General features: G+C 45.5%; 1 protein-coding gene across 1 annotated transcript in view; it reads left to right on the top strand.

The window, feature by feature from the left end:
* The window catches only part of ATG2A (autophagy related 2A), a 2189461-nt gene that overhangs the window by 29562 nt on the left and 2132725 nt on the right, over positions 1–27174 (top strand). Inside the window, exons 3-4 of the mRNA XM_069207806.1 lie at positions 4372–4524; positions 26302–26404. Of these exons, the coding sequence (XP_069063907.1) occupies positions 4372–4524; positions 26302–26404 (256 nt within the window). The remainder of the gene's footprint in view (positions 1–4371; positions 4525–26301; positions 26405–27174) is intronic.

Here is a 27174-nt window from a genome sequence, read left to right as displayed (position 1 = left end):
TCAAAATTGCCTCTTGTAATGCGAATGGGGTAAACATTCAAATCAAATATAGGGCCATACTTCATTGGTTAACGTTTTCTCAGGGACAGATAATTTTATTCCCGGAAACTCACCTATAACTACAGACTAAACTGCTGAAAACACCCAGCTTTATTTCTCAGTCCTGCTTTGCGTCGGCTAGTGAAGCAGTGCAAGGGGTGGCTGTCTTGATAACACAGGAATCTCAGGGGGAAATCTATCAGATCTTTAGAGATCCCCATGCCAGATGGATCGTAGTTTAGTGTTAAAACTGAAAGACGGTATCTACACCTAGTTAGCTTATATGGCCCAATAGAAGACGAGCCATCCTCTCTGCGGGAATTGTACAATATTTTGATTTCACTCTCCGGTCTTTTGGTGGTCGGGGGAGATTTTAATATCCTACTAGATGTAAAGATGGATGCATCACAAACGAATAAGTCCCAGAACAAACCTAGAGCTTCACACTTTTTGGCTAAGTTTATTAGAGATTCGGCCCTAAGAGATCCCTGGAGGGTAGATCATCCTTATTCTCAAGAATTTACTTGCTTTTCCAAAAGGTTTAACTCTGCCTCCAGGACTGATTTTGTTTTAACCTCACATCAGTGGGCCAGGAGAAGCTCAAGTATTTTGCCTAATCCCTTTTCAGATCATTCAGTCCCCTGATTGAACTAAATATGCCAGCCGGACAGCTAGAACTACTGCGGTGGACGATACACAAGTCTCTATTGATGGATGAAGGATGGATTGTGGCCATACAGCTCTGTTACCTAGTTACTTAATAGGAATGCAGGTTCGCCCTCTTTTTGCAATCTGGGAGACATGCACGCCATTCATTAGGGGAGATGCCATTTATTATAAAGCACGAATAGCTAAGTTAAGAAAAGAGAAAGCTATGATCTTGCATCAAGGGCTCGACTGAGCCTCACTGGATAACTAGATCGCCTATAAACAGGTTTCAGGGGCCAGAATGCAAGAAGCTCCACTCAACTTGTGGGATCACTATATGTCTCAGGAAGTAGTCCATCAGAACACATGCTTCCAGCAATACTGTGAAGAAGATCAACATGTTGGGAGGTTTTTGGCTTGATCGGTCAAAAAGAGGAGAAATAGTGCAGCCATTAAGTCTATCTTCAATGAGGTCCAGGGATTTATGGTCGACCAACCAGATGAAATAGAGTATTTTAGCACACTATGCTAAACTTCTTACTCCTACTTCAGTGGTTAGTTTAGGGCAAATAAACATCTGGGAACTGTTAATTTACCTACTCTCAGCAGTGAGCTCCAGGCATCCCTAGTGGCACCCATCGTGTTCACAGAAGTAAAGGAGGCTATCAAAAACTCCCCTAACGGGAAGGCCTGTGGGAATGATGGACTGCTGGCCAAGTTATACAAAGCCCTCCTAAAACAGGTTGCTGAGTTTCTAGTCACTCTATTTAATGACCTACTTAACAGAGGCGAGATTCCCAGCACCTTTGTCGGGCGGTGATCGTTTGCTTTCTCAATAAGGATAAACTGGCTAAAAAGCCGGACTCTCATTGTCCAATTAGCCTTTTGAACAATGATTACAAGTTATTTACTAATATTTTGGCCGCCAGAATTACCCCACTAGCTCAGGGTGGGGTCCATAATATATTATGTTATGTTTCATGTGAGGGGAGTGACCCCTTAGGCAAGGGTCGCTCCCCTGGGGGGCAAATTGTCCTTAGGCCATTTCTGCCAAGGAATAAAAAAAAGTGGGGTGGTGACTACCAACCAGAAGAGGCATGAATCATGCCCCCGCCCCTACAGAAGGGGGTAACAGTCTTTCAACTCCTAACTCCGCAACCAAGAGGACATTTGATTATTTTGGGTTTTGGTTTCACATTTGGGCCATGAGTTTTTTTTTGTTGTTGTTTTTTTTCAGACTGCCCTTTTGAACCCGCTTTGGTTCCCTCTCGATTTCCACATGTTTTTGGCTCTTCCCTGTTACAGGCACTTGGCCCACCTACACAAGTGAGGTATCATTTTTACCGGGAGACTGAGGAGAACATTGGGCGGTAGGAAATTTGTCCCAGTGTGGTGATCCCACACAGAACTTTGGAAAAATGACATTTTTTAGCTAGATTTGAGGTTTGCTGAGGATTCTGAGTAAGAAAACACTGGGGGATCCAAGCAAGTCACATCTCCCTGGACTAAAAACGCAGGTGCCTCCCCCCGCAAAAACAAGTAGTTTTGTCTTTGATCATTTTGATTTGTCCAGATAGTGTTTTGGGGCATTTTCTTTTGGGGGCACTAGGCCGACCCACACATGTGAGGTACCATTTTTATCGGGAGACTTGGGGAAGCGCTGGGTGGAAGGAAATTTATGGCTCCTCTCAGATTCCAGAACTTTGTCACCGAAATGTGAGGGGAAAAAGTGTTCGTTTTTGGCTAGATTTTGAGGTTTACAAAGGATTCTGGGTAACTGAATCTGGTGAGAGCCCCACAAGTCACCCCATGTTGGGTTCCCCTAGGCATCTAGTTTTAAAAAAATGCACAGGTTTGGTAGGTTTCCCTAGGTGCCGGCTGAGCTAGAGGCCCTTAGCAAAAAACAGCTCTGTTTTCTTTGGGAAAATGTGATGTGTCCACGTTGTGTTTTGGGGCATTTCCTGTTTCGGGTGCTAGGCCTACCCACATAGGTGAGGTACCATTTTTAGTGTGTAAAAAAAAAAAAAAAAAAAAATCTATTTTAGAAGTGCCCTAGCCTCTTCCGAGTGCAGAAAACAGGGTGGAACTGAGTTTGCCAGCGGTGGCAGAGCTTTATTTACTTGGCTTGCATCTCATCCAGAATCTACATGGCTCCTTTTTTGATGTCCACTTCTGCCATCTACTGCCAGTGACCAGCTGCAGTAGAAGATCTTTCTGGAGCTAGTCAGACCTGAACCATCCAGCAGAAAGAATGCTACTGAAAATCATTAACCTGTTTTTGAACTGCTGGAGAACTTCGAAAGGGAAAAATCAGTGCTTCCTCTGAGACGTCTCCTATAGTTTTCCAAGCATTGAAAGAGATGAGCATGTTGATTTAAAAAAAAAAAAAAAAAAAAAAAAAGAACTTCAATGAACAACAGTAAACTTTGAAAACAAAGCACATTTTCAGTGAAAGCCACAGGGTCAGTGCCTGAGACAGCAGGATTATCCCTCAGATTACACAGTTCCTCCTAGAATGTACTGTAGAGAGCAGAGGTATTTCCCAGGTTTAACAGATTTTATAGGCTTAAGCCAAAGATGTCAGTCAGTATAGCAATTTTTCATATTACAAACATCATTAAGACCTCTGATCAAAGATGACAGCAGTTGCTTTCTGATGCTTTGGATCATTTGTTTTTGATTTCCTGCAAGTGAATGATCGCAACAATAAAACATCTTCTTATTCGAGTTCATGTGGAATGCAACCACCGAAGAAGACTGCTATGTTGATGTTAATTTAGAGTGACTGGATCCATTGTCTAATTCTTGTACTTATCCTGCAACGTGGCTATATGCTACATGAGTCTCTGCTGCCTAATTTTCCTAGGTGGAATACGGCAGCACTCCTAAACAGTCCACTTATTTTCATTGATCCAGATAAGTCCATTAGAATGTGAATCCTTTTATTGAGATTAACAGCATTGGTTTTGCAAGTAACAAATGTAGATAAATCCATAACCACAGCTAACCCGTGTTTCAGCACAAACATTACTTTTTCAAGGCTGAGAAAACACCCTAGATACTATGTTTTCTAAATACCTCAACACAGCAGGTAGTGTCAATACTGTGTGCACCAATCATGGCTAGTCCTAGTTACGTCCAGCACTGCATTAGTGATTGTAGGGGCAGAAGAGAAAAGAAGGCTGCCCGTGTATCTTGACACCCAGTGTCCTATCAGTCTTGGATTCCACATATATTCCATTTGTCTACATTTGTTACATGCAAAATCGATGCTTTTAACATCAATAAAAGGATTCCACTTCTAAAAGACTTGTCTGGATCAATGAAAAAATGTGGTCTGTTTAGGAGCGCTGCAGTATTTCTATGATTGCTATATGTAGAGTGTCACCTTTGTGGTGCACTAATATGCTTTTGGGTAGTAGGACATAATTTACCATCTAGCACCACGTTACCTGTTTGGTTCCTTTACTTGTTTTGCTGTTTGATACATGAAGGATGTGCACCCGATGATACCACCACCTCCACCACTTCTTCTAGCGGGGGAATGTATGTAATTTGCCTAGATGCTTTCACCATAGATCACCAAGATGCAGAGGGTGTCCACATCAGGCTCTCCATCTTCTGGCATTGTCCTTATGTAAATATTGCTTCCTTCTGACCTTCTCTTCATTATTCTACTTTCAGCCCCCAAGGAGTCAGACTCGCAGAGCTGGTCCTCGTGCATGACCACAAGCATGCAGCTAGCCCAGGAGTGCCTGAAGGAGCAGGTGGAGGAGCCAGCAGAGCCTCCACAACCACTGGAAGGCCTGGAGATGTTTGCACAGACCATAGAGACTGGTGAGACCTGCAGCTGGCAACCCCACTTCTGAATATAATTAGCTGTTATTTTTCCATAAAGTTTAGAACATAATTAATAAAAATAAAAAAATTACGGAATTGTGTAAAACAAAAATGGAAGGGGGGGGGGGGCACTCTGCATCTCATCGACTGTGCTAACTGAATAGAAACAAAAAAATCACAATGTACAATTTGAGATAATAAAGATTGTAATATTGTAATAAGGATATATGAAAAACGTTCTTCACTCGTAGGGGATTTCCATGTATAGTCATAAGCACTGAATAGTTCTGCGCGTCTGCGGGGACCCCGGAGCACTGATGTGAAGCATATTCTTAAGTGCAAATACCAGTCCTTTTGAAAAAAAGGTCTGTCAAAAACCACTTAAGAATAACACTGTGCAGCCTATGTGAACAGCTACACAGGCCAAATTGTTGAAAAGAAAACAGCTGTAGTGTAAATTCACGCTCAAATACCTATTTATTCTAGAAATGTAATAAAAAATACATTCTCATACTTTATTTACACCTCTCATGAGAATAAAACAATGCAGGTCAGTGTAGCCCATAGGCTGCCATTATACAGAATGTAAATAGAGCTGTGCCTTTTAAGAAAGTAAAGTCTTCCTGTATCCCATCATGCACAGCAAAAGGCAGTTGCCTCAGTTCTTTTTTCCGGCTCCTGCTGACAGGACCCTGAAGCATTGAGCTCTACCTCACAAAGCTGTTTTTGACAGCAATTCAATTAAAATCTTATGAATTTTCAATTTCACTCGACGTTTTTAATATTGAGTGAACATTTGCTAATCTTTTCTGTCAAATTCTGACAGAAATTTAAGGTTTTTCTATTTTAGAAATGCCTTCACTTTTTGATAAATGCCCTTCTTGTGGCAGAAAAAAGGCTAAAACAGATCCACACCGGGTCTGTATAATTTGCCTTCCATCCAGCCACAAACCTGATTCCTGTGACATCTGTAGAACTTTCTCCAGAAGGACTCTTCATGATAGGGAGAAAATTCGACTTCAAGCCAGAGAGGACAGGAGAAGAAGTGGTCAATCTGCCACAGAGCGAGGAGAAGGTCAGTCTTCTACCAGGGCTCACCCTGTTTCCTCTGCAACTTCGGCCAGACCTGCTCAGAAACGGCATAGGTCTCCGACGACGTCGAGGGCATCGACGTCGAGACCAGGAATGGCGCCAACATGCTCGCCATCGAGGACCGGTTCACCGGCGAGAAAGAAACATTGTTCGACGTCGGCAGCCGTTGAGACGGCGTGAACGCTCGCCGCCGAGAAGGTCTGGGTCCCCGTCGACGCGACAAGGGCGGTCGACGTCAAGAGGCACCCGACGTCACCGTACTTCGACGTTGAGGAGTGTGTCGACGTCGAGGCGACAGTCAAAGAGACCTAGAAGGGTTTATACCACTTCGGAATCCTCGGCCTCACTCATCCTGCTTCCAGCTTCGCCGCAGCTCTCTCCTCAACAGCCGCCGTTGCCGCAGACACCAGTAACACCTAAAGCTCCTCTTCCGGCTCCCCCTTCAGAGTCTGTTCCGAGGACTCCAGCGGAATCCATAAGACATTCCAGACATTCCTCTAGACGTTCATCTTTTTCTCGGCACCATCGTAGATCTCCACATTCACGTCATAGGCATTCTTCTTCGTCTACACGGGACTACTCTCCAACCCTATTGGACTCTCCGTCCCCGAGAGTGTCCCCCATAGATGACATGAATACATTCCAAGAGGTCCTAGTGCGCGGGGCGACCAAACTAAATATCCCGCTGGCGGTACCCGCCCCATCGACCTCAGTGATTTTCAAGACTTTACGACAGAGGACATCTTCAAGACCTTTACTTCCACTGGTCCCAGGTCTTATTGAACCAGCAATGGATATTTTTCTAACACCGGCCACAACAAAATCTGCTCCTTCCAGACTTATTAAAAAGTATCACCCACCGGAGCAAGATCCTCTATTTCTAAGGTCGGACCCGCTGCCGGACTCTGTGGTGATAGTAGCTGCAAAGAAACTACACTCTACATCACCGTCTTCCTCCTCGCCTCCGGACAAGGAGAGCAGAAAAATCGATGCTGCAGGCAGAAAAGTATGCTCTACCGCAGCCATCACAATGAAAGCAGCCAGTGCCACTGCTTTATTAGGAAGATATGATCGGTCCCTTTGGGACTCTATACTGCAGTTTGCGGAACACCTACCCAAGGACAAAAGGGAAGATTTCTTGGAGGTCGTGGGTGAGGGATCCATGGTTTCCAACCAGGTAATAAGCGCTGCTGATGATTCTTCGGTACTTTCGGCACATAACTACGCTCATGGAGTAGCGCTAAGACGACACGCATGGTTGCGATTGACATCTCTCAAACCAGAGGCGCAACAGAGAATTCAGAATTTACCCTTCTCAGGCTCTACTTTGTTCGGCTCTCGTGCAGATGACGAGATGTCAAGAATGAGGTCTGAGCTAGACACTTTAAAAGCGGTAGGCATCGAACGCCCAAAAGAACAGCGAAAAGTATTCCGTCCCTACCAGCGAACGCTTTTCACCCACAGATATCAGACACCACACTGGATGTCCTCACGTCCCCAGCAACAACAGCAACATCAAAGGCCCTTCTCGACGCAGCGAAAGTCGACAAGGGGTCGATCCACGCCGCAAACTCCGGCAACTCGCCAGGCTCCCGCGTCTAAGCCCTGAATCTTCGCTTCCCCCTCCTCCGTTATCCACTCCGGTAGGGGGAAGTATCTCAAATCATCTGGACGAGTGGCTACGCATCACATCAGACTCCTGGGTATTGAATATTGTGCGACATGGTTACGCTCTCAGATTCACCAGTCCTCCATCTGTTCCACCCAAACCAGCCAGCCACCACCTCGAAGCTCTTCAGTTGGAAGTCACTTTTCTATTACAAAAATGAGCTATAGAACCCGTCCCGATCAATCAACGCGGGTAAGGGATTTATTCGAGGTATTTTCTAGTGACAAAGAAGGACAAACAAGAGTTTTGTCCCATTCTAGACCTAAGGACAGCAAACAAGTGGATTCGCAAAGAGAAATTCAGGATGCTATCCTTGCACCAAATTTATCCGCATCTTCGTCAGGGCGATTGGCTCTGTGCGATAGACCTTTGCGATGCTTATTTTCACATTCCGGTGAGCAAGAAACATCAAATTCCTAAGGTTCACCGTCGGCAAAAGTCATTACCAATTTGCGGTTCTACCCTTCGGCCTCAAATCAGCGCCGAGAACTTTTTCCAAATGCATGGCGGTGGTAGCCGCCCATCTGAGGAAGCATCGAATATTTGTCTACCCCTATCTAGATGATTGGCTCATAAAGGCCTCCAACTATCTAGAGGCCATCAACATTTCAAATGGGCTCAACAGCTGCTACCGAATCTCGGTCTTCAAGTCAATCTTCTGAAGTCCACAGCAACGCCTGTTCAGAGGCTGCATTACTTAGGGGCCATTATAGATGCCAATCAAGGAAAGGTGTTTCCTTCGGAGGAACGACGATTATCGATTCTCCAAAAGTGCAAACAACTAGAGAGATCTCCACAGACCACTGCAAGAGTAATAGCCTCTCTACTGGGCTCGATGGCGTCTTGTATCCACCTCGTTCCCAATGCTCGCCTCCATATGAGACCCTTACAGGAATGCCTGGAGGATCAATGGTGTCAACTGATGGACGATTGGGAGAGCAGAGTCCTTCTTGCTCCCCACGCCCTACAGTCCCTCAAGTGGTGGTGTTCACCCAACAATCTCTTGGTGGGGATTCCTTTCCAGCAACAGCCTCCAGCTCAAACCATCGTAACAGATGCATCACTACTCGGATGGGGAGCGCACATGGATCATCTTCGAGTCCAAGGCAAGTGGTCAGAGAGAGAGAGAGTCTCTATCATATCAACCTGCTGGAGCTTCGCGCAGTCCATCTTGCGCTCAAGGCCTTCCTACCTTCTCTGAAAACGGAAACTCTCCTCCTCCAGACGGACAACGTGGCCTCCATGTATTACGTAAATAAACAAGGAGGCACCAGGTCCAGGATATTATCCAGAGAGGCTCAGACAATCTGGCATTGGCTTCTAGCCAGGAACCTGTCGCTAGTAGCAACTCACCTGCTGGGCAGCCAGAATGTTCAAGCGGATGCTCTCAGCCGCGTAATGGACGAGAACCACGAATGGGTATTACACGACGACGTCGTTCGTTCCATTTTCGCACTATGGTTTACCCCCTCTATAGACCTTTTTGCAACCCCAGAAAACAAAAAATGCCAAGACTTCGCCTCCAGATATTACCATCCAGTCAGGAGCATTTCTTTACGCCTTTCCACCGCTTCCCCTGATACCGGCAGTCCTTCAGAAGCTATCCAATGCCCAGTCCAAAATGATTCTAATTGCTCCAGAATGGCCACGCCAATGGTGGTTTCCAGACCTTCTTCACCGGTCACTCAAGCCACACATCAGACTGCCTCATCGTCCGGATCTGCTCACGAAGTTCAGAGGGCAGATATCTCATCCCAACCTCTCATCATTGAGTTTGGCAGCATGGCTCCTGAGCTAGTGCAATATGGACACTTGAACCTACCTCAGGACTGTATGGAAATCCTAAGAGAGGCAAAGCGCCCTTCCACACGATCGGCTTACGCATGCAAGTGGAAAAGATTCTGTGTGTGGTGTTTGGACAACAACGTTGACCCGATATCCTGTGGAGAGGAAACCATCCTGCCATACTTGCTAAGTTTGGCAAAATCGGGTTTACAATTGTCATCAATAAAAGTGCACTTGGCGGCTCTAACGGCATATAGAAAGAGCCCCTCTCAAACCTCCTTTTTTAGGATCCCAGTTATCCAGGACTTCCTGGAGGGCTTAAAAAAGGTATTTCCTCCCATTAGGAGGCCATCTCCTCCATGGGAACTGAATGTTGTCCTATCACGTCTGATGCTACCTCCATTCGAGCCAATACATAAAGCATCACTTCAACATCTCACGTGGAAAACTGCCTTTCTGGTTGCAATCACATCAGCGCATAGGGTCAGTGAAATCCAGGCCCTTTGCGCTCAAGAACCCTACACGGTCTTTCATTCTGCGAAAGTAGTGATGAGGACCCATCCAAAATTTTTACCAAAAGTCGTTTCCGACTTTCATGTGAACCAAACCATTTCATTACCAACTTTCTTTCAAAATCCAACTACCCCTGCCGAGAGAACTCTGCATTCTCTGGATGTAAAGAGGGTTTTGAAATTTTACTTGGACAGGACAAAATGCTTACGTAAATCGCAGCAACTCTTTGTTAACTATGGCCCAGTTAGAACAGGGTTGGGCACGTCTAAGCAATCATTATCCAGATGGATTGTTTCATGTATACTGTTATGTTATCAGTTAGCGAGCAAATCTCTTGGTGGCAGGCCAAAAGCCCGGAAATACCCCTACAAGAGAACTGGAGTTACAGGTAAGAAACCATTCCTTCTCATGCACAATTATTGCTCTGTTGCAGATGGCAATATGCAAATAGCATACTTTACAAAAAATAGTTTAATGTGTAATTTACAAGGAAAATGTAATTCTCTTCCAGGGGATCCTCATCCAAGTCCTAAACATTGAATATTCCCGCCCTTGTGCGGGGACCCCGGAGCATATATAAAATACACACATATTAACATGTGTAAAAAACAGCAATGCAGGCTATAATGTTAAAAACAGGCAAAAATGCTTTATTTCTATGAAGTGGGTTTTTTTTTTTTTTTTTAATATTTTTTTTTTTAATATTATAAAGCTACAATAGAGAATAAATATCTACCCAAGCCCCTCAAACTAGGCTTAGGGAAGCAAGCAGCAGCAAACTCTAGAGAAAAAGAGAAAAAACTGCATTGAAAAACAATGAAGCATTCTTAGCCAATAGGCTGCATGCAGGTTAACACAGGAGAACCATAAAAACTTTGGCACCTTGCCTTTAAGACCCTGAGCACCTCCAGTATCCCACCATGCCTCAGGGGTGAAGGAAAGGTGACAGTTGGTTCACAGTTAGGTCAGTTCTTTTTTCCGGCTTCTTCTGAGAGGATCCTGGAGCATTCAGCTCTCAGTTTTTCTCAGAAAAATTCTTTAAAAAAGCGTTTTTTCATTTTTCACTCGACAAATAATATCTTTGTCTGAGCTAGGAAGGTTTTTTCTGACAGAAAAATGCCTTCTCTTTTTGTCAAATGCCCTGCTTGTGGGAAGAAGAAGGCCCAGTCAGATCCCCACTCTCTGTGCATAGTGTGCCTGCCTCAGAGTCACTGCCCTGACACTTGTAAGTACTGCAAGAACATGTCTAGGAGGACTCTGAAAGACAGAGAGAAGATCCGACTTCATGGGCTTCAGGAGAGGAAAAGAACATAGTCTTCCTCACTTCCCAGACAGCCAGAAGGCCATTCTCAGGAGAGAATGGCCCGGTCGACGTCGACAGGTAGGAAAGTGCCTGTTTGTTCACCGTCGACGTCGTCGCTACCACCGTCTCACCGGCATAGATCGCCGTTGACGGCGACACACCTGACGTCGAAGGGAACGGTGTCGAGGGAACATCAGAGCAGGGGCAGGTCTCTGTCGACGGCAACCCGCCGATCGACGTCGAGCCATCGCCGGCGTGCCCGGTCGCCGCCAAAGGCTGTGCGCCCCCCGACGTCAGGACACACGACGTCGAGATCACCACGACGGCACGAGACACATCCGCCGTCGACCTCCCATCGCTCCACGTCGAGGCACACGACGGCGAGCAGGTCGAGGTCCAAGGAGCGTCGTTCGACGTCAAGACACTCAACGTCGAGGCACTCAACGTCGAGGCAGGACCAACCGGCTGGGCCTTCGACGTCGAAACAGCCATCGACGTCGACGCAGGTTTTACCTGTCCCAGAACATCGCCCCACGCCAGACAAGGCGCCATCTTCAGTGGTCTCCATACCGAGCGACTCTTCTCGGTCAAGAGCGGCATCATCTGGGCATGTCTCGCCCATCAATTTATCTCCGAGATGGCTGGAGAGCCTCAACAGACCAGCGGCCTCCCCAGATTCGCAGTATTCGTGAAGGTACTCACCTACTGCCTCCCTGCCAAGAACGCCATCACCGACAGCCAGGGCAGAACGGGCTCGTTCAGCTCCTCGCCAACCAACCGCGAGGCCTAGACGCTTTGCTACAGCGTCTCGCAGCCGATCTCGCTCTCAACGGAGATCCAGGTCGCGGTCAAGGAGAAGATCACACTCTTGGTCTTCATCAGGTTCTTCTGTCGGGCGTTACTCACCCACCCTTACAGATTCACCACCTGCTAGAGTCTCACCGGTGGATGATATTACCACATTCAACGAGGTGTTGCTAAGAGGGGCGCAGAAACTCAACATAGAGGTTCCAGAACCATCTACCTCCTCATCGATCATCTTTTGAGACTCTACAACAGAGATCAGCGTCGAAAAAGTTGCTGCCTCTAGTGCCTGGCTTGCTGCAGCCAACCATGGACACTTTTCTGGCCCCAGCATTGCTTAAGTCTGCCCCGGCTAGGATTCTTAAGAAATACAAGGCTCCAGAACAAGACCCTTTATTCCTTAGAAAGGATCCGCCACCGGACTCGGTGATCATAGCTGCCGCCCGTAAGACCCACTCGGTGGCATCTTCATCCACGGTACCCCCGGATAAAGAGAGCAGGCATCTAGACTCTCTAGGGAGGAAGATATGCGGGACGGCGGCTTCAGCAATGAAGGTCTCCAGTGCGTCTGCACTCCTGGGCAGGTACGATCGTTCTCTGTGGGATTCCCTCAGTAGATTTACAGAAAAATTGCCCAGAGAAGACAGACAAGATTTCCAGGAGATACCACAAGAAGGATGCCTGGTATCCAACCAGGTTATCAGAGCGGCAGCGGATGGGGCGGATTTGGCTGCTCATGGGTACGCACATGGTATCTGTGCGAGGAGATCTTCCTGGCTGAGGCTCACTGGCTTGAAACAGGAAGCACAACAGCGCATCCTGAATCTCCCATTTGCCGGGAACTCTCTATTCGGTGCCCATGCAGACGAAGAGATGGCCCACATGAAGACAGAGGTGGATACCTTGAAGGCGGTGGGCCTCGAAAGAAAGATTTCAGGAGGAGGTACAGGCCGTATGATAGACGCCCTTTCCAGCAGAGGGTTCAAACCCCTCATTGGGCGCAAAGGTCACAGCAGCGACAGGGACAACCTCTTTTTCAACGAAGAAACACAAGGGAGCGAGGGTCAAGCAGACCTCAACAATCCACTCCAAAAGCACCCACCAAGCAATGAAATCTCGCTTCCCTCGACACTGTACACCACTCCGGTGGGGGGAAGTATTACGGCTTATCTTCACGAGTGGCACTCTATCACAAGAGACAAATGGGTGCTCAATATTGTCGAACATGGCTATTCTCTTCTTTTCAAACAGCCTCCACCACACTTGCCACCATCCAAAGACAATCCATCTCATCTCAGCTTGCTACGCAAGCAGGCTCTCGCCCTCCTAAGAAAGAATGCTATAGAAAAGGTTCCACCGGCACGAAGAGGACAGGGGGTTCTACTCCCGTTACTTTCTAGTGGCAAAGAAGGGTCGAGAGGGCGTTTTCAGGCCAATCCTGGATCTACGGCTGCTGAACAAATACATAAGGAAGCAGAAGTTCAGAATGCTAGCGCTTCACCAGATTTTCCCTCAACTGCATCAGGGAGACTGGATGTGCTCCATCGACCTGCAGGATGCATATTTTCACATCCCAATAGCTCCAAAACATCGAAAATTCCTGCGCTTCCGAGTAGCGTTACAGCATTACCAGTTCAGGGTTCTACCCTTTGGCCTGAATTCTGCCCCAAGAGTTTTCTCGACATGTATGGCAGTGGTGGCGGCACATCTCCGAAGACAAAGGATATACATATATCCATACCTAGACGACTGGCTACTAAAGGCTTCTTCTCCGGAGCAGGCGAGAAGCCATCGGGACATTGTACTAGGAGTTTGCGAAGCTCTAGGTCTTCAGGTCAATTACCAGAAGTCAACCTTGACTCCAACGCAGAATCTTCACTACCTAGGAGCTATCATAAACCCAGAACTACAAAAAGTGTATCCTTCGGAGGAACGACTATCCTCAATAAACAAGAAGTGCCAGGACCTGTTGAGAGCCAGCGCACCTACGGCACGTCAGGTGACATCACTACTGGGCTCTATCGCATCGTGCATTTTTATTGTCCCAAATGCCTGACTCCACATGAGACCCCTCCAAGAGGCATTGGAGACCAACTGGAGCCAGAGAACAGGTCGCTCGGAGGACACAGTGCGGCTACCGGAGGTAGCACTTCAGTCATTGAGATGGTGGATGCACAGACCTCACCTGTCAGTGGGTGCTCCCTTTCACCAGGTGCTTCCATCCGACACCCTAGTAACGGATGCATCTCTTCAGGGATGGGGGGGCTCATCTGGGTCCTTTTCAAGCAGGAGTGCATGAGCATCTTGAAAGAGTCCAAACGACCTTCCACGCGGCGTTCCTACGCTTTTAAGTGGAAGAGATTCTACATATGGTGCTGTCAGAAAGGTCATAATCCCATACGGGCGCAGGAGGATGTCATACTGTCCTATTTGCTTCATCTAGCGAAGTCCGGTCTGCAGGTATCCTCTATTAAGGTACGTTTGTCTGCTATTACTGCCTATCGCAAATCACCTTCTCAGGAATCCTTCTTTACAAAACCTGTAGTCAAGGATTTCTTAGAAGGTTTGAAGAAAGTTTTTCCGCCAATTCGGAGGCCTTCTCCTCCATGGGAACTGAACATAGTCCTGGCAAAACTTATGGGTCCTCCTTTCGAGCCTATCCATAAGGCCTCTTTACAACACCTTACGTGGAAGACGGCTTTTCTAGTGGCCATTACTTCGGCGAGGAGGGTCAGTGAAATCCAGGCCTTGTCTGCAAAAGAACCGTACACGGTTTTTCATGACAATAGAGTGGTTCTGCGAACTCGCCCATCTTTCCTTCCGAAAGTGGTGGCAGAATTCCATATTAATCAGACCATAACTTTACCGACGTTCTTTCCCAATCCAGAGACTCCGGCAGAGAAAGCATTGCACTCATCAGACTTGAAAAGAGTGCTGAAATTTTATCTGGACAAGACAAAATCGATTAGACACTCTAACCGCTTGTTTGTAAACTATGGTCATTTAAGGACCGGAGAGGCAGCTTCTAAACGAACAATATCAAGATGGATAGTTTCTTGCATTGTTAATACTTACCAGCTAGCTAATAGACAATTGCTAGCGCGGCCTAGAGCGCATTCCACAAGGGGTAAAGCGGCTACTGCTGCTCTCCTTAACAATGTTCCGATATCTGAGATTTGTAAAGCTGCTACATGGAAGTCTGTCCATACGTTTACAAGGCATTGTTGTTTAGACTCAGATGCAAGAGCGGATGCCCAAGTGGGGCAGGCCTCTCTAAGAAATCTATTTGCGTAAGACATACCTATTCCTGCACTTCTATCGGACAGTCCGCTGGGTTTAGGGATGGGCTTGCTAATCTATTCAATGTTTATGACTATTGATGAGGATCCCCTGGAAGAGAAGGATAAGTTACTTACCTGTAAATCCTAGTTCTCTTCCAGGGGTATCCTCATCAAAGTCATAAACAGCCCACCCTCCTCCCCGGAAGCACGTCTCCTAGAAGTGCAGGACAGACTGTGTTTTGAATCAGTTATACAAATTGTCACCGTAAAAAGAACTGACCTAACTGTGAACCAACTGTCACCTTTCCTTCATCCCTGAGGCATGGTGGGATACTGGAGGTGCTCAGGGTCTTAAAGGCACGGTGCCAAAGTTTTTATGGTTCTCCTGTGTTAACCTGCATGCAGCCTATTGGCTAAGAATGCTTCATTGTTTTTCAATGCAGTTTTTTTCTCTTTTTCTCTAGAGTTTGCTGCTGCTTGCTTCCCTAAGCCTAGTTTGAGGGGCTTGGGTAGATATTTATTCTCTATTGTAGCTTTATAATATAAAAAAAAAAAAACTTCATAGAAATAAAGCATTTTAGCCTGTTTTTAACATTATAGCCTGCATTGCTGTTTTTTTTTACACATGTTAATATGTGTGTATTTTATATATGCTCCGGGGTCCCCGCACAAGTGCGGGAATATTCAATGTTTATGACTTTGATGAGGATACCCCTGGAAGAGAACTAGGATTTACAGGTAAGTAACTTATCCATGCTTACTATTGCATAAGTGAACTAAGTCCTGTTTTGCTGTCCTGCATAACTGACACTTATTTTACACATTTTGATCTAAATCTTTAAGAGGCTCAAAAGCTAGGAGAGGGCAAACATTAGACAGCCGGTAGACCACCAGGCTGGCTGATCTCATTATGCAATCTCACTGATGTGGAGACTTTCGAAAAGAGAACGGAGGAAAGCAACCACTAGTACCGAATGTGTAGAGGTCTAGCACTGGGGCACAGATTTCCAAGAGAAGAATAGCACATGGAAGCGAAAAAGGAGACCACAGAGTCTGCAATCCCAAGTATGCTCATCTGAAATCCATATAGTCAGAACCTGAAAAAAGTGATGTATATCACACATTGAAAGCAAGCAGCAAATATGCACTATTAAAGCTGAATTTCAAATCCCACTAAGGTGACCTGAAAGGAGACCTCCTCACTGGGGAACACAACTGGATGACCCCGCAAGAACAGTTTGTGACAGAGCAGAAGGGCAACACCACCACAAAGACCTGGAAAATAGGTCACACAGAAATTACCTCTTTATTAGAGGCATTTATCAGATCATCAGATTTCTTTGAAGAAAATAAGTCTGGTGCTAAATCAACTTAATATTCCAAGGACACAAATATCAACTTTTCTTTAAAAAAAAAAAAAAAGAATTTAAAAAAAAAAAAAACACTTTCAGCACTGAATAAAGATTCATTAACACTCTGAACTATCTGAATGCTCAGAAGATTGCATATCCGTGTGGCCACCCAGCTACATCAAGATTGCATATTAATGTGGCCACCCCTGCTACATCAATTTTCATTTTTTTTTTTTTTGCATAGTATAGAGAAAGAGTGCTGTTGTGAAGGCATTAAAAGAAGTTAGAGATGTTTTGTGTCTTATAGATGAGATGGACGAGACTTCTGAAGCTCAAACAAAACAAACAGGTCGAAGTGGCATAGACTACAAGTGTGCTTCCGCATCTGCAAAACAGTGCAGACACAGACCTGAACAGAAGTTAGCTGCTGGTTCAGGTTTGAACTTGGATGTAGTGAATGATGGAGAGGGTCCATGATATATAGACACAGCAAGTTGCTGCACGGTCCGACAGTGGTGATGGAATGGTAAAATGGTGAAGGAATGACAAAGGGTACCCAGAGTTGTTAGAGATGACCTTCTCTCCTTTATGGAAATGGATCCCATGAGGGGTAGGAATACCTGGACATAAAGTACTATTGAGCAAACCAAATGAGGTTCATATTGGAGTGCAAGATCCCTGAAACTAAAAAGCAGTTGTGTCTCATAGCCTAAATTATTGCCTGGTTCGACCCTTAAAAGTGCGCTAGTTAAACAGAAGTCGGAGTAACGGAAGTCACTGTAGTTGGTGGACTATTCTCTCCGGTAACTAGAGAGAATTTTTCAATATGGGGCAGATCAAGCCAAAATGCAGCTCTCCCCTCGTGGCCACCCTTCATTTAACCCAATTTTAGGTAACTAATTTTTTGCTTGCTGCATAGGAGGGGGGTGTTTTGTGAATGAAGAATTAAAAAATGTATTAGAGTAGATGTGTTTAATGAGGAGGGGATCAGAACAGTCGAAGTTGAAATGAAAATTTAACATTCCAGAAACTAGGAGGCTCGGATATAGTCAGATCTATCAATGGCTATTTGAACAATGGCTTCTTACTAAAAGGGGTGATAAAATAATCTCACATTTCTATCAAATTTTACTGCACTCAGACCTGATCGACAAAATCCCAGGGAAGAGCTAGCACATGCACTCGCAGACTAAGAATGGGAGGGGCATATTCTCATTAGGTCCCGTTGGACAGGAAGGAGCATGAAAGCAAAGGAACTTATAATAAAATCAGTGGTCTAGTGCTTCATTCCAGCAGAATTATACCTGCAAGACCAAAGTTGTTAAGGTAGGTGTTTGAGGGGTTGTGGAGAAAGGGACAGACTTTACCCATATCATATAGGGTTGTCCTAAACTTCACAAGTATTGCCCAGACATTCTTGTTGCTATTGATACAGTGTACCAAACAAATATCCGTAGATATCCAGCTTACACTCTTTTGTGACTCTTGAATATTCATACTTTCCTGACAGATAAACTTAGTGGTGAAACAAATGTAAAAAGTTCCTATGTGCAACCAGACAAGGCAGTCACAACATATTTTGGAAGGATGAGGCCCCTAGTGAGAGGAATATGTGCTTTTGCAAGTAGGGACTCTTAGTATCAGAAAAATTAACCTTGTGTTTCGAGCAACAAGGAGAAGATTGTGAAACTGACTGGGCTCAATTCTTGAATTACTGGTCTTCAGATGGGAGGAAAAAAAAATGCATTGAACAACACTTGAACTATAGACATATGATCAAAGAATGCTTATCTGAGGAGGCTTTTGGCTGCAATTGTTTTGCAACCTCTGTGTAGTCACAGATATTGATAGGGTGGGCAACGAGGGGGGGGGTTAAAGTTTTAAGCTGTTTTATACTTCAATGTAGCGGAAACAGGTTTGACATTTTGAAGAATTTCCTATTACTTATACTACCACTGGTTGTGGGTGAAGTAGCTATACAGGGAGTGCAGAATTATTAGGCAAGTTGTATTTTTGAGGATTAATTTTATTATTGAACAACAACCATGTTCTCAATTGTAGGAAAGTACCATCTTGCCTGGCATGTTACCCCCATTTTTCACTGTATATATGTTGTTTTAGTTGTATGTGTCACTGGGGCCCTGGTAACCCAGGGCCCCAGTGCTCATAAGTGTGCCTGAATGTGTTACCTGTGTAGTGACTAACTGTCTCACTGAGGCTCTGCTAATCAGAACCTCAGTGGTTATGCTCTCTCATTTCTTTCCAAATTGTCACTAACAGGCTAGTGACCATTTTTACCAATTTACATTGGCTTACTGGAACACCCTTATAATTCCCTAGTATATGGTACTGAGGTACCCAGGGTATTGGGGTTCCAGGAGATCCCTATGGGCTGCAGCATTTCTTTTGCCACCCATAGGGAGCTCTGACAATTCTTACACAGGCCTGCCACTGCAGCCTGAGTGAAATAACGTCCACGTTATTTCACAGCCATTTTACACTGCACTTAAGTAACTTATAAGTCACCTATATGTCTAACCTTTACCTGGTAAAGGTTAGGTGCAAAGTTACTTAGTGTGAGGGCACCCTGGCACTAGCCAAGGTGCCCCCACATTGTTCAGAGCCAATTCACTGAACTTTGTGAGTGCGGGGACACCATTACACGCGTGCACTACATATAGGTCACTACCTATATGTAGCTTCACCATGGTAACTCCGAATATGGCCATGTAACATGTCTATGATCATGGAATTGCCCCCTCTATGCCATCCTGGCATTGTTGGTACAATTCCATGATCCCAGTGGTCTGTAGCACAGACCCTGGTACTGCCAGACTGCCCTTCCTGGGGTTTCTCTGCAGCTGCTGCTGCTGCCAACCCCTCAGACAGGCAGCTGCCCTCCTGGGGTCCAGCCAGGCCTGGCCCAGGATGGCAGAACAAAGAACTTCCTCTGAGAGAGGGTGTGACACCCTCTCCCTTTGGAAAATGGTGTGAAGGCAGGGGAGGAGTAGCCTCCCCCAGCCTCTGGAAATGCTTTGTTGGGCACAGATGTGCCCAATTCTGCATAAGCCAGTCTACACCGGTTCAGGGACCCCTTAGCCCCTGCTCTGGCGCGAAACTGGACAAAGGAAAGGGGAGTGACCACTCCCCTGACCTGCACCTCCCCTGGGAGGTGTCCAGAGCTCCTCCAGTGTGCTCCAGACCTCTGCCATCTTGGAAACAGAGGTGCTGCTGGCACACTGGACTGCTCTGAGTGGCCAGTGCCACCAGGTGACGTCAGAGACTCCTGCTGATAGGCTCCTTCAGGTGTTAGTAGCCTTTCCTCTCTCCTAGGTAGCCAAACCCTCTTTTCTGGCTATTTAGGGTCTCTGTCTCTGGGGAAACTTTAGATAACGAATGCATGAGCTCAGCCGAGTTCCTCTGCATCTCCCTCTTATCCTTCTGATAAGGAATCTACCGCTGACCGCGCTGGAAGCCTGCAAACCTGCAACATAGTAGCAAAGACGACTACTGCAACTCTGTAACGCTGATCCTGCCGCCTTCTCGACTGTTTTCCTGCTTGTGCATGCTGTGGGGGTAGTCTGCCTCCTCTCTGCACCAGAAGCTCCGAAGAAATCTCCCGTGGGTCGACGGAATCTTCCCCCTGCAACCGCAGGCACCAAAAAGCTGCATTACCGGTCCCTTGGGTCTCCTCTCAGCACGACGAGCGAGGTCCCTCGAATCCAGCGACACCGTCCAAGTGACCCCCACAGTCCAGTGACTCTTCAGCCCAAGTTTGGTGGAGGTAAGTCCTTGCCTCACCTCGCTGGGCTGCATTGCTGGGAACCGCGACTTTGCAAGCTACTCCGGCCCCTGTGCACTTCCGGCGGAAATCCTTCGTGCACAGCCAAGCCTGGGTCCACGGCACTCTAACCTGCATTGCACGACTTTCTAAGTTGGTCTCCGGCGACGTGGGACTCCTTTGTGCAACTTCGGCGAGCACCGTTTCACGCATCCTCGTAGTGCCTGTTTCTGGCACTTCTCCGGGTGCTACCTGCTTCAGTGAGGGCTCTTTGTCTTGCTCGACGTCCCCTCTCGCTGCAGGTCCAATTTGCGACCTCCTGGTCCCTCCTGGGCCCCAGCAGCGTCCAAAAACGCCAAACGCACGATTTGCGTGTAGCAAGGCTTGTTGGCGTCCATCCGTCGGGAAAACACTTCTGCACGACTCTCCAAGGCGTGGGGGATCCATCCTCCAAAGGGGAAGTCTCTAGCCCTTGTCGTTCCTGCAGTATTCACAGTTCTTCAGTCTAGTAAGAGCTTCTTTGCACCAACCGCTGGCATTTCTTGGGCATCTGCCCATCTCCGAGCTGCTTGTGACTTTTGGACTTGGTCCCCTTGTTCCACAGGTACCCTCAGTCAGGAATCCATCGTTGTTGCATTGCTGATTTGTGTTTTCCTTGCATTTTCCCTCTAACACGACTCTTTTGTCCTTAGGGGAACTTTAGTGCACTTTGCACTCACTTTTCAGGGTCTTGGGGAGGGTTATTTTTCTAACTCTCACTATTTTCTAATAGTCCCAGCGACCCTCTACAAGGTCACATAGGTTTGGGGTCCATTCGTGGTTCGCATTCCACTTCTGGAGTATATGGTTTGTGTTGCCCCTATCCCTATGTTTCCCCATTGCATCCTATTGTAACTATACATTGTTTGCACTGTTTTCTAAGACTATACTGCATATTTTTGCTATTGTGTATATATATCTTGTGTATATTTCCTATCCTCTCACTGAGGGTACACTCTAAGATACTTTGGCATATTGTCATAAAAATAAAGTACCTTTATTTTTAGTATAACTGTGTATTGTGTTTTCTTATGATATTGTGCATATGACACTAAGTGGTACTGTAGTAGCTTCACACGTCTCCTAGTTCAGCCTGAGCTGCTTTGCTAAGCTACCATTATCTATCAGCCTAAGCTGCTAGACACCCTATACACTAATAAGGGATAACTGGGCCTGGTGCAAGGTGCAAGTACCCCTTGGTACTCACTACAAGCCAGTCCAGCCTCCTACATCAATGAACCCAAAAAACTCATTAATATCAAAGCTGAATATTTTTGGAAGTAGTTTTTAGTTTGTTTTTAGTTTTAGCTATGTTAGGGGGATATCTGTGTGTGCAGGTGACTATTACTGTGCATAATTATTAGGCAACTTAACAAAAAAAAATATATACCCATTTCAATTATTTATTATTACCAGTGAAACCAATATAACATCTCAACATTCACAAATATACATTTCTGACATTCAAAAACAAAACAAAAACAAATTGGTGAGCAATATAGCCACCTTTCTTTGCAAGGACACTCAAAAGCCTGCCATCCATGGATTCTGTCAGTGTTTTGATCTGTTCACCATCAACATTGCGTGCAGCAGCAACCACAGCCTCCCAGACACTGTTCCGAGAGGTGTACTGTTTTCCCTCCTTGTAAATCTCACATTTGATGATGGACCACAGGTTCTCAATGGGGTTCAGATCAGGTGAACAAGGAGGCCATGTCATTAGATTTCCTTATTTTATACCCTTTCTTGCCAGCCACGCTGTGGAGTACTTGGACGCGTGTGATGGAGCATTGTCCTGCATGAAAACCATGTTTTTCTTGAAGGATGCAGACTTCTTCCTGTACCACTGCTTGAAGAAGGTGTCTTCCAGGAACTGGCAGTAGGACTGGGAGTTGAGCTTGACTCCATCCTCAACCCGAAAAGGCCCCACAAGCTCATCTTTGATGATACCAGCCCAAACCAGTACTCCACCTCCACCTTGCTGGCGTCTGAGTCAGACTGGAGCTCTCTGCCCTTTACCAATCCAGCCACGGGCCCATCCATCTGGCCCATCAAGACTCACTCTCATTTCATCAGTCCATAAAACCTTAGAAAAATCAGTCTTGAGATATTTCTTGGCCCAGTCTTGACGTTTCAGCTTGTGTGTCTTGTTCAGTGGTGGTCGTCTTTCAGCCTTTCTTACCTTGGCCATGTCTCTGAGTATTGCACACCTTGTGCTTTTGGGCACTCCAGTGATGTTGCAGCTCTGAAATATGGCCAAACTGGTGGCAAGTGGCATCGTGGCAGCTGCACGCTTGACTTTTCTCAGTTCATGGGCAGTTATTTTGCGCCTTGGTTTTTCCACACGCTTCTTGCGACCCTGTTGACTATTTTGAATGAAACGCTTGATTGTTCGATGATCACGCTTCAGAAGCTTTGCAATTTTAAGAGTGCTGCATCCCTCTGCAAGATATCTCACTATTTTGGACTTTTCTGAGCCTGTCAAGTCCTTCTTTTGACCCATTTTGCCAAAGGAAAGGAAGTTGCCTAATAATTATGCACACCTGATATAGGGTGTTGATGTCATTAGACCACACCCCTTCTCATTACAGAGATGCACATCACCTAATATGCTTAATTGGTAGTAGGCTTTCGAGCCTATACAGCTTGGAGTAAGACAACATGCATAAAGAGGATGATGTGGTCAAAATACTCATTTGCCTAATAATTCTGCACTCCCTGTACATTAAGACCTCAGTAAAGGGATTGGATGTGCAAATACTTGTAGCTGTCTGATCACAGTTTGATTGGTTCATAGGCACCACTTATACATTTTAGATCTCATTTGATGGTGAAGCTGTCAAACTGTTTGCTTACATTGTACTTAAGGTGAGTTTTGGGTTCACCCTCTCCAACCTTTTGGAGATTTTTTTTTTTTTTTTTTTTAACTAGCCTCTTTCAATGTTAACCTTGAGATTTGTTAATTGGATCTTGGCCCAGCCCAGTGTAGTATCTCTCTCTTGTAAAGTAGTCCGCCCCGAAATGCCAATCACATCACAACTATGGCCATCATTATGTGCCTGTTAATGTGGTGATAGTACCACCAACAGGCTGGCGGTACATACCGCCACACTTTGAAATGTACCAGTCATACAACCACGAGGTTATGAGCCACCAGGGATGTGAATCCCCAGCCTGGTGGCAGACAGAGTACCGCCCCTGGCATTCTGAACTAGCCTACCACCATGTTTTCCGTGGCTTTAGCAACGCCATGAATATCATGGCGGTAGGCCGCACCGGTGACGGGGAAATCCTTCCCTGTCACCGGTAGGCTGCTCTGCTGCCCTTTTTCCATCTAAACTCAGCCCCCCCCATACACACTCTAACCCCCTCATAACCACACTAATCCCCCCATACACACACTAAGCACCCCACCCCCTCTGATTCATCCACACAGCCCCCTACCCCCCATACATGCACACACACACACACCACGCATATATCCATTAATTTACACTCATTCATACATGCATTCATATACACACTAGCATACACGCATTCTTCCAGACATACACACACACACGTGCACAACACGCCACCACCCTCCCCTGTTGGACGATCACCTTACCTGCTCTGGGGAGGTCGTCCGGCAGTGAACGGGAAAGGGCGCTGCTACCACTAGCACCGCCCCGCCAGCTAAACACCTCCAGGCCATATCACAGTTCATGATATGGCTGGCGGCATTCAACTGGAGTGGCAGTGCTGGTGGTAGCAGCGCCAGCTTACCACCGTCCGCCAGTCTGATTACTGCCGGATATCCGCCCTGGCGGAAGTCCGGCAGTGCTTATAGTCTGGCAGACGTATGGTAGCTGCACTGGCGGTCTTTTGACGGCCGTCACCATGGTGGTAGGTGGCTTTTACCGCCAATGTCTAAATGACCACCTATTTCTTTTGGACCTCTGCTGCTGGCTCCTGCCTTTCCTTCACTCTTCCCCCTTGTGTCTCTTTCCTTCTGCCACTGTCATCCCCACTTGTTCCTCCCTCCCACACCTCTCTCTCTCCTATTAGCTCCTTGCTTGCCACGGACTGCTACACTCCCCTGCCCAACTCTCTTTCCCTTGTATGCTCCTCATTCCCACATCTTCCTGTTACTTTCTCCCACCTCTTTGTCCTTTCCCTGCATGCACCTTGCATTCCATGCACCTAGCACCCTTCAGCCCTTCACTTTTAGTGGTTTCTGCTACAAAGGTAGGGTGTGATGTTTTTTCTTTTCCTAGACACGAAAGTCTGGCAATATTGAAGACTCCATTGCATTATAGATCTCCTTTCTGATGTCCTTGAAATTAAAGAACTACTACAATGAACGCACCCTTGCCATCAAACAAATATTTGACATGGAAATAGAAACAGAATTGTATTGAATGTATGGGGTGCCTTCAGTAGACAGGCTACTGTTTCGTTATCTGACTTAATGTGTTTAAGCTGCAGTGTTAGCACCTTCAACACTGAACTATTTGCTTTGCCAATGCATGTTTATTTTTTCCTAACTATCATGGCCTTAAGTTTATATAGGTTACTATTTGGTTGTTCTAAGCTGATGTTTATTATGGCTTTACTGCATGATCACAGTATTATTTGTGTACATTATTGTCACCTTCACATAACAGTGGTGTAGTTACTGGATGAGGTTGCCATGAGTATGCAACCCTGCTTAACCTCTAGTTGCATATATTCTTTTTGAGGTAAACACTCCCCCTTTTTTCAGTGATAAACACCTAGCTGTTCATACTCTGTCCCATTTCATCTGCTCAAATGGTTTTGATCTGGGCCCTTGTAAATATGTCTTCCAACCGTCATACATCGTCCCTTCCTTCAAGGCTGAAAAGTGTCCCAATCCAAACCCAGGTGAATGTTTGGTTGGAAAGTATTATAGTAAAAGTAGTAGAGTTCCTAACCCTCCTACCAAATCCCAGACTCCATGGTGACCTGCATGAGACATAGAGGGTCTTGGATATATCCTCTTTACGAAGTCCTAGAACATCCTAGTGGGACAGCCAGCTAATGTACTGTTGGCAAAACACTAGTGGCACTCATTATCCTTCCTGGAGCATTCCAGAAAAATATTTAATTGTGGAAATTGATCATGTAAAGTATACCCAATTCCCCCTGCTTTGAACGGTGACCTGCTTGCCTCAAAATAATGTTGAGTCTTTTGCCACCTCCTTTAAACTCAAGGCATACTCATTAAAGTTGGTCCAAGAACCTCTGTGCCAGAGCCAAAAGTATGCCTTTATTATTATTATTATTATTATTATTATTATGATCATTGCTATGTGCCTCAGCCATGTAATGTAGTGGGGTGTAGTTTGTCCCTAATATATTTCTGATGTGGTTGTTGACTGATTCTTAGATATTTGAGGCACTTAGTGTTCCAATGACAGAGAGGGAATCCAAGGGCTCTGTCTGTTCTGTGGAATTGTGGAACAGAGATGTTCGGTACCTCCCACCTGTAAACAGTCTTAAACCATGACACCAACTAAAAGACTGGATCTGGAAATGACAAAAAAAATGTAATCTGTGGACCTAGAGATCGTATACGTACATCATGGATCGCTCAGTTATTCTTTGTGTTGTGCCAGCGGTTCATGGGACAGGGATTTGTGGAGACAACACAAAGGGCAACTGTCCCAAAATGTGTAATAAACATCTATCTGGGAATGTGGGTTCTCAATTTATAGGCCGTGAGCTGACCTCTTCATAATAATGTTATCCTACCATTATCATGGAATATTCTTCCTAAGAGTATTTTAGCAACTGCATTTGGCCACGGAGCTCCAGTGTTTCAGAGATTGTGTTCTCCTGTGGTTTGCCCTTAGCTTATCAAATCTGCTTGTAATTTTACCACCGCCCTTTCTCTGATTCTTATAAGATGGACGCCATTATATGTAAAGGTTCCCTGAATCTTTGGCTTAAGGGAATCCCATACCACTTCAAGACAGACAGTCCAGAATAATTTAAATAGAAGAATTCCAAGATGTGCTCTGTAACACCAGGTCAAGGAGTAATCTGCCAAAAATAGTGATATTTTTAATGTAAGGTGAAAGACTTGTGCACCTTATGAAAATTTCTGGAGTTGCATGCACTGTGATCATGTCTGTGATCTTTCATCCCTGCAGTACTTCGAAGGATCAAGGTGACCTTCCTGGATACCATTGTACGTGTGGAGCACACACATAATGACACAGCAAATGGAGTTGCTCTAGAAGTGCACATCAAAAGGTTGGGTTTTTTCTGAATTCTTTGTAGTTATACTTGTGTTAGGTTGTTACCCTTTTTTTGTTTGTGGCAGTTCTGACCCTTGTGTTTTGGAAGGACACAGAGGATAATGTTTGTATATGTCAAGCTTTCGGTGCTCAAATAACATTGATAGCTCTTCCTACAGCAAAGATCCTCAGTGGCTTTTGTTAAGTTAGTTTTATACACTTGATGTATGGAGGCACATATACAAAGCCTTGCACAAAAGATAGCACAGGTAATAAAAGTTGACACTTGCCACATGTTCTGACAGTAAGCCGTAAGAGCTTTGTACTTTATGGACAAGTTAGTTTGAGGATAATTAATCCAGACACGAGTTTTTGGTTTAACAGATAAGATAAGAGTGGGCCATTTATTGATGATTTTAACTATACCTTGTTGTTATAATCGGAGGGAGGAAATAGGAGTCCATTAAAATCTGAATTTAAACCAACTTGTTGATTTTACATAGTTTATAGAATAATTGCCAAATGGTTGTGAGCTTGCAACTGCTGACCTGAGTTGATCTGTGACAAAAAGTTGAAATGGTGCATGATACTACACGTAGCCTATTATGCCACTCTATTCCCATACAATTTACAATTAAAGTTTCCATTTGCACCCATCAGGCCAATTATGGCCAACAATTAAATCATTGTCTCTGTTTTGTTTTAAGGGGTTCACTACTATCCAGAAATATACCAGATTATTTGAACATTATTGTAAAGCTCCTGCATAATATTAGGGCTGTCATT

This window comes from Pleurodeles waltl, chromosome 9, assembly GCF_031143425.1.
Source record: "Pleurodeles waltl isolate 20211129_DDA chromosome 9, aPleWal1.hap1.20221129, whole genome shotgun sequence".
Lineage (NCBI taxonomy): Eukaryota > Metazoa > Chordata > Amphibia > Caudata > Salamandridae > Pleurodeles > Pleurodeles waltl.
The sequence above is the reverse complement of the archived record's forward strand: the minus strand, read 5'-3'. Positions and strand labels throughout refer to the sequence as shown.